The sequence below is a fragment of the Rhopilema esculentum genome, chromosome 10 (genome assembly GCF_057945365.1).
Source record: "Rhopilema esculentum isolate cy_ngs chromosome 10, ASM5794536v1, whole genome shotgun sequence".
Lineage (NCBI taxonomy): Eukaryota > Metazoa > Cnidaria > Scyphozoa > Rhizostomeae > Rhizostomatidae > Rhopilema > Rhopilema esculentum.
The window spans coordinates 9,871,644-9,879,649 of NC_142824.1; the positions used below are offsets into that span (position 1 = coordinate 9,871,644).

An 8,006-nucleotide genomic window follows, 5' to 3' on the forward strand; every position below is an offset into this window, starting at 1 on the left:
TAGTGGACCATTATATCATAATATAGTATATATTCAATAATCATAAAACACAGTGACGGCAGTGACACCTATAAATACTGCTTTGGTTAACTAAAGGTAAATATTGACTTCAGTGTTTCCTAAATATTTCCAAAATTGACTTCTAAAAAATTATTTCGAAATAGTTATTAACTGGCTATGTCAAACTTTATCGCAATATTGAATAACTGCATATTGTCCACCGACCATCCAATTTTTGTCCTTTGCTTCTGTTTCTTCTGATTTTCCAGGACTTAATCCAACCACAAGGTCTGCTTTCAGCGTCCTCAGTGCACAAACAGGTCCTGGCCTAAAGCCCCACAAGGCACGGGAAAAGGGTGCTGTATAATCCCAGCTCCTGTCACCAATCAACTTGCGATAGTTCAGGTCACCCTTGAAAATGATGAGCTGAGATTTTGACAAGTCCTGATACAGGTCAGGAGATATCTGCTCCATAGCAGCAAAATCCAAACTGTAGGTCCAGTATGGATGTTCTCTTATAACGAAAGTACCTTCGTTGATTCTGTTACTCCAACGCAGTCCTAACTCAGCAATGACACTGTCGTCAGATTTCTTACACTGTTCTATCGTCCAAAGAAAGTCTTTTTTCGACGTATCTGATACGAACCAAGGAATGTCCTTAACGTGAAAGTGAACAGTATCGAAGAGTTTCTTGTCTAATAAAAACTCTGCTAGACATAGGTCGGTATACAGCTCAAAGCCAGCATTATCTAAAACGAAGTCTAGTCTAGCATGGCCATGAGCACGAGCCTCTGCAACCAAGATCTGCTCCCAAACTTTCTCAGTTTCGTTGCAAAGGATATGGGCAAGGAGATTCTTCAGTTGCGAGCTTTCTTGCAGCTGATGGGTTACCTGAGTTCCTGCTGACAATGACAAATCACATTTGTTTCCCCAAAGGCAATACTGTGGAAAATAAAAAGTCAACATTAGCGAGGAAAACGTACCTAGACCTTAAAAACAACTTCATATTGAACGAAAAGTAGACAAAGATTCAAGAAGACATAAGCACTATGGTTTCTAATGAACTACTCCATATTAGACGCAGTAGTAACACCGCCGACCCAAGTTTGAAACAAAGGCTCTATAAAAATTACAGGCTAACGACAAAATATCTTATGTTTAAAATTCTTAATTTTTTAACATTAGGACATTAGTCCCCGCCATCATCACCACAGAAAATGTAAGATGCATTTTGCAAGCATGATGCCCACATTGAGATATATCAGTGACATTATGCTGCAATGGATAAAGCAACACTGTCTTTATCAAGTCAAAGCCAATATTACCTCAAACAACATTTCAAAATCCAAACGTAGCTGCTCTCTATCCTTGATCGCTTCCTCTACTGAATCTGGCTGGGACTTTGTAAACTGGATTACATAATGTGCCAATGTTGCCATAGGGATTTTGGAGGAGTGAAATGCTTTTTCTTTCTGCTCGGCAAACGGATCAAAATCCTTGTGGAATTTGCTAAGATAAATTATAGTTTGAGCCCGTTTAATCAGAATAGCTAAAATCTATGAAGAGATTCTAATATTAGAAAAAAAATCATTATCATGAGCACCAATAGGATTGAGATTTGATATAACTTGAATCCTTCAAGTTTCATTTAAAACTTTAAGATGTCTTTATGATATAAAGTACACTGAAAAAGATGTTGCTAAAAAGAATGACTTCCAACTATTGTTAATAAATTTTGAAAAACATGCACAATATATAAACACTTTTTGGTTGGAATACCAATGTATTTATCAATAACGTTAGCATTATCACGTTTCTTACGTAAATTGATTTCTTTTTTACCTCATTCTCAAAGCTTCGAATATCCTTCTGTACAAGTAGCATTCAATAATAAGCCAAGGGGTATTGAACCAAGTAGGATCAGATTTTCCATCTTCGAGGCTCTTTAGATTATTTATAATACCGTTCCAGACAGCATCATCACAATATTTATCTTCAATTGGACGTATAACTTTATCTGTCATCATTTCGTTTCTGAGTTTTGATAATTTATTCACTATTTCTTTACATTCAATTGCTTTTTCCTGAAAGTAAACATAATTGCTTTAGCATCAATGGCTTTAACTGGTACTTTGTAAAAAAAAGAAAAAATAAATCAAACTTTAAAATGCTAAGCAAGAGAGAGTAGATTTATATATGTGAATTGTGAGGTGGCTGGATTAATTGTGTCATCTTGAGGTGCTTCTAGGAGGATCACTAGTTTACAGAGTCCAAAAAATGCCTCAACCTACCTCCAAACGAAACTATGCCCTATTTGCCTTCCTAAAAATTTTTCTTGGCTAAAAATTTCAGAGAATTTAAATTTAAGTAAAATTAACTATGGTTTGGTCTTTAAACTTTGTCTGTCAAGAAAAAAGAAAGGTTAAACAACAACGGTAAATTCTTGTCACTTGATAATTTCTTTTCAATTTGGGCCTTCCTCAAAACTACTGCATCAATGGATAACCTCCTTCCGGCTCACAGTCGTGGAACCGTAATGTTTTCTGAACTCTTGGACAATGAAAAGGTAAAGGAGGTTAACAGTGCAGACTGAGAGGTATCCATAGGTAACATACATTTATAAAGACTTGATAATCCTGATTATAAAAAATTCTGTTTGACAAACTGAAAACTAACTATGCAGCAAATAATGTTTTAAGTCAGTTCAGTGCTTTATGTCAGGTGCATTTTTCTCTGGCAAAATTTAAAGCAAATGATTTACCTCTACCAGGTACATTTAATCAGTTTTTTGAAGAATGATGTAAACAAGTTTTGACAAATGTAGGAGGTAGTTACCCCCTCATTCAAACCTTTGGCATCCCTACTAGGTGGTTGTGACCTACTTCATTGGACCAACAGTCCAACCTGCTCTGGATTTTGTTGAAATGCAGAAGTACAACAATTAACTGTAGTTTATGGCCTCTTTTCTGAGGAGCCAAGATTCAAAACATGCCCTTTCACTTGTTTGGGATATCTTCCCTGAGTTATAAAATTATGAACATTAAATTTGGCATGAAACTCTGTAGCTAATAGTCAAAACTTAGCCATACCTCTTCATTTTCATTATGGTGTTTACTTGTAAGTCTTGACATAACATCAATAACCTTTGTCAGTATTTCTGGCATTCTGTCCTTGATTGTGACATATGCAAAAGAACTGAAATGGAAAATTGAAAAGACAATCATGAGTTTTGTATCATACACTAGCCAGAAAATTAAGACCAGGTTAATTTTGAGGCAGGTACAACCTGAAAGCGGACAAATTGCTGTGGTTATTTTCAAGTACCCACATATGTAGGGGTTCAGAAAAGTGATGGTTAACGGTGATCTACTGGGACCTGAGGGTCGGAAACTGTGGTGAAAAAGTTAGCACTCAGACATAATGCCTCTGCAGAGGAGAAAATGGAAAATTACCATTTGGATACAACATGACTTACAGCTTTGCTTCACAACAGTAAGTAAGTGAGTAAGTAAGACCATTATTGAGTAAATTCAGTTGAAAACGTTCTCTTTCGTAATTTGAGGTCACCTGATCACAATTTTCCCTTAACCTTAAAAGGAAGTATTGGCTTTTTGTTGCAATAAATCCCAAAAATTCTGCTATAAGTATTTTAAGAATTTCTATGGTTAGTTCACATTAAACTACAGAATTTCTTATGCTGGTTATCATGCTAATCAAAATGTATTATATGCATATTTCAATGTAATATAACCATAGTAGTAGCAGTTTATATAACTATGCCTGACATGTGTTGATTGACGACTCTTAACTTATAATGCAGTCAACGCCATTCTTATATGGGGTTTTGCATCAGATAGGTCTACAGTATCGATTTGGACATTAAATCGAGCAGAACAGGCCAAAAGCACTGATTGTTTCCTAAAGCTGGCCGATTTTACCAATGCATCAGCTATGTACAAGTCATTCATCCTTGAGCATATCACTTGAGAATGTCATTTAATCCTGACCTTCAAAAACAAGCAGTTGAGTTAATATTTTCAAGGAAAAGAATTGGAATTGATCATCCAAAGATACTGTTTAATAATATTCCAGTGAAGAAAGTCAATGAACATAAACATCCTGGGATTATCCTGGATTCAAAGCTTTCTTTTGCTGCTCACATCAAATCAGCTATCTCTAAAACAAAAAAGGGTATCAGCTTGCTGAAATATCTCTCCAAATATCTCCCCAGGCATACTTTAAATGAACTATAAATACTGTATGCATGACCTCACTTGGATTATAGAGATGTTATATACCTTATCCTGGCTGACATGTGCCAACTCAGTCAGAATACTTTTTTACCAAGTCTTATGGAAAGGATAGAGTCTGTTCAGTATACTGCTGCTCTAGCTATAACTGGTTCATGGAGGGGAACTTCGTGACAAAAATTGTATGCGTAGCTTGGCTGGGAATCATTCAGTTACCGTAGGTGGAGCAAACGTCTTACTTTCTTTTAGAAGATTGTAAATAATTTCACCCCTAGTTATATGATGGATCCAATCCCTCAGCTTCATCGGTCACATTACTCTCTTCGCAGTCAATTCAATTCAATTCAATTTCATTGACAAATATACCTGAATACATTACAATACAGAATAGAATTTATTAACATAACATTACAACATAGAACTTAAACATAGAACATAAGAAGACATTATGTATTTAAATATATTTGTCTAAGGAGGAGCTCTCTAATAGATGAACTAATCGAGAGAAGCCCCCTCCCCCCCCCCCCCGATCTAAAACTAAAAAAGTGAAATTTTTTATTTAAATCAAAAGAGAAACCAGAAAGCCTCTGCAAAACATTGGAATAGACAAGGACTTGGAGACTGAGGAGATCCTAAGGGATTACCTCAATATTGATGTAGAATATAACCATTTTTGAGAAATTCTTTCAGTTTTGATTTGAAAATATTTAAGGACGCCTAAATTTTAATGTATGTTGGAATATCATTCCAGAGTTTAACACCAAGATATCTAATCGACCTGAGCCCATACAAAAATGTATTCCTTGAAGGTTGGAAAACATTACCACTAATTGCCCGAAGCGTTCCATGGCTTTGAACTGTATTACTAAGCTGAAAATAGTTGTAGAAATGAGAAGGTGAAAGATGATTGAGTGACTTGTGAACAAATTTAAGAATATCCTGGTGAATCATATCCTTTAATTTGAGAATTTTAAGTGAGGCAAATATTGGTGTTGAGGGAGATCTATTGGGGTGAAATGAGATAGACCTCAATAGTTTTTTTTGTAGTAAGAAGAGCGGTTCCAGAAAGGTTACATGTGAAAGACCCCAAGCTGTGGAGCCGTAGCAAAGAAATGAGGAGAAAATGGAATAGTAAAGAGTCAGGACATCGTAAGGCAAATAATGGCGAGAACAGAAAAATTCAAATCTAGTTTTTATCCTCACTGTTTATCTGAATGGAACAATATTGAACCAGAGCTTAGAATTGCAACATCTGTTGCTATTTTTAAGGAAAAAATTTTGTCAATTACCTGCCCCGCTGCAAAGTCTGTCTTCGGAATTCATGACCCAATAAAATTATCCCTTCTCACTCAACTAAGAGTTGATCTAAGCAAGTTAAACTCTCACAAATTCAAACATATTTTTAGGGATACTTTAAACCCAATGTGCCCTTCGAATGATGGCATTGAGGATGTGGAACATTTTATGTTGCTTTGCCCTTTTTTTGCTGCTCAACGACAAGATCTTCTTGCTGAAGTCTTTGACATATTACAACCTCTTGGACCTACAAACCTGTCAAATAAGGCTCTAACTCAGCTTTTACTATATGGCAATGAAAATTTCCCTTATGGCGTCAATAGAGACTTTTTCAACTTGACTCTACAATTCATCCGCAATGCTAGTCGGTTTGAATAAGGTCATTTCAATTTAAAATGTACACCACATAACCATTTTTTCTGTAACGTATTTTTATTTTTATTTTTTATTCTTATATTTATGTGTATATATGTTAATGTCCTTGGGGTAGACACAGCCTTTTGCTCCCCAAGGGTTTTCGTCGCAGTAGTATTGCAAAGAAGTTCTTGTTAGTAGTAGTGTAGACAGTAACATGTATTGTAACTTTTTATTGGCTTATATATAAAAAAACTTTGTCCTTCACAGGTAATAAAAAAATTTATAGTCTAGCTAAAAACTCTATTCAAATGGTGGTTTCCTATTTTATCAGTAGCGTTAACCTACACCCCCTTACCCTAATCTTTTCTCAAGTAGCCCCCTTTTTATGTATTCTGTAGGTTTTAGACTTTGCTTTTGAAGCCAGCTTGTTATGCATTTTCTTTAATATCTGAATGACCTGCCTGTCAAAAGACTTTGGCTATTCCCTCCGTTTTCCCCAATATCTGGTGTTTTTACTAATGCTAATTTATATAATGTTTCTCTTTCGAAAATAATTTTCCCAGTAGAAATAGATTTTCTCAGAACAACATAGTTTTATCTTGTTTGTTTATTTCCTGATGCTGTTGCATTGTGTTTTTTCACCAAAATTTCATCAAATATTTTTTACTTAAATGGCACAATTAGGCCAATTACTTTGCCTGACTGTTCAAATACTTTTAGGATGGAAGTGTACACTCACTACCCTTCTTCTACCCAGTGGCTGGTACCTTCAGGGGGTCATCAAATGGGGGTTGGGGGTGCTGTACCCCTCAAACACTTTGGCTGTTGTCACATAAAGGATATTTGCCGGACTAAGGAAGAAATTTTTTCTCACCCTAGAAATAAAATTTATGTTGTATTGTAGTAAAATTTGAACCTTTCTGCAACAATTTTTACGTATCAAAATTACAGTAGCAATTGATCTTTCAAAATATGCAACTAAAGTATGAATTTTGAGATAGAATTCTTGAACCTTTCACCCGCCCAATATTATCCATCAATTTGTTTCCCTGGCAAGGGTGTATTTGGGGTCAATGAAATCTATAAACAGAGGCCTCTGCTACTTGAGGTTATCCTTAATTAAGGAGTGATTGCCTAGTTATAAGAGAAAATTCCATCAATTCTTGCTTTTTTTCCGATTATAAAAAACCTTTGTTATATAGGTACATATTCAAACAGCGAGAAATATAAAAAACTCAGCCTGCGGTAAAATGGAGCATCAGAATCTTTGAATTTCTTTTCAAACGCATTCGTCAGAAAATGAATAATGACATTCAGTTTCCTTGGATACTCTCTACACACAAAACGTGTCAAGTACGAAAATAACACGACAACTACAAGTACGTAATACATTCAAGTACGGTACCCAAAATGAGATGGTATGCTTTCAAAACCGTTAGCTTTGCAACAAATTTTGTAATATTCATAGTAAACACAAACGAAAACACAAACACAAACGTTTTTCGATGATTAGATATTTCAAGACATAGCGAAATTACGGATAACAGCCCAGTGATGCACGAAATGTACATTTGGCCTAAGTGACCTTGTGCACCGAGATGGCAATTAAAATAGGTTAAAACGGGAGGGTGCAAAATTCATAAGTCCCTGAAACCTTAGATTGTCGGTAAATGGTTCTCACCTCTTGTCTCGGCCAGAAAGTGAGCATGGGCGTTCCCCCTCCATGTTTTCGTCTGACTTTTGCTTTCTTGCAGCCCTGCATAAACGTGCCACAGCCAAATTCGCAAAGACGAGAAGAGAAGCCACGAAGCCAGTTGAATTGAATGGTTGCTTTGCCAACGCTAGTGAAGCATAAAAATGTGATTCCGTTTTGCACTGAATCTGGAATCTGTGGTTCTCAACGGTGGCAGAGGTAACTCGCAGATGGGCGTTTTTGAGGGCATCAAAGTGCCCTTGTGTCAGATGTGGAATAGTCCGTAGAAAGTCCTTATGAATAAAAAATATTTATTGCCTTCTAGCGCCCTTTTTTGGAAATTGTTCACCCCTTTTTTGGAAATTGTGCGCCCCTTTTGAAGAACGAAAGTCAAGTGAAAAAGTTTCAGA

The 8,006-nt window shown here is 35.9% G+C and overlaps 1 protein-coding gene across 2 annotated transcripts; it reads right to left on the reverse strand.

Annotated features, from left to right (window-relative positions):
- LOC135690382 (damage-control phosphatase 1) lies at window positions 1-7,726 on the reverse strand. Of its 2 annotated transcripts, none has more exons than XM_065207935.2 (5): window positions 7,585-7,726; window positions 3,090-3,195; window positions 1,843-2,084; window positions 1,326-1,509; window positions 1-942 (listed from the first exon to the last, which is right to left on the reverse strand). In XM_065207935.2, exons 1-5 carry the CDS (start codon window positions 7,626-7,628, stop codon window positions 181-183), a joined length of 1,338 nt encoding a protein of 445 aa, XP_065064007.2. In that variant the 5' UTR covers window positions 7,629-7,726; the 3' UTR covers window positions 1-180. The 2 variants fall into 2 exon arrangements, with proteins under 2 accessions (XP_065064007.2, XP_065063997.2); XM_065207925.2 differs by lacking the exon at window positions 7,585-7,726 and adding an exon at window positions 3,939-3,963.
- Window positions 7,727-8,006: the final 280 nt, after the last annotated feature.

Excerpts from the sequence above, each read along its gene's own strand:
- LOC135690382 (XM_065207935.2), bottom strand. The coding sequence starts at position 7,628 with ATGGAGGGGGAACGCCCATGCTCACTTTCTGGCCGAGACAAGAG. Across the intron at positions 3,196-7,584 it reads CTTTCTGGCCGAGACAAGAG|TTCTTTTGCATATGTCACAA; the intron begins GTGAGAACCATT and ends TTTCCATTTCAG. Across the intron at positions 1,510-1,842 it reads TTCGAAGCTTTGAGAATGAG|CAAATTCCACAAGGATTTTG; the intron begins GTAAAAAAGAAA and ends AATTTATCTTAG.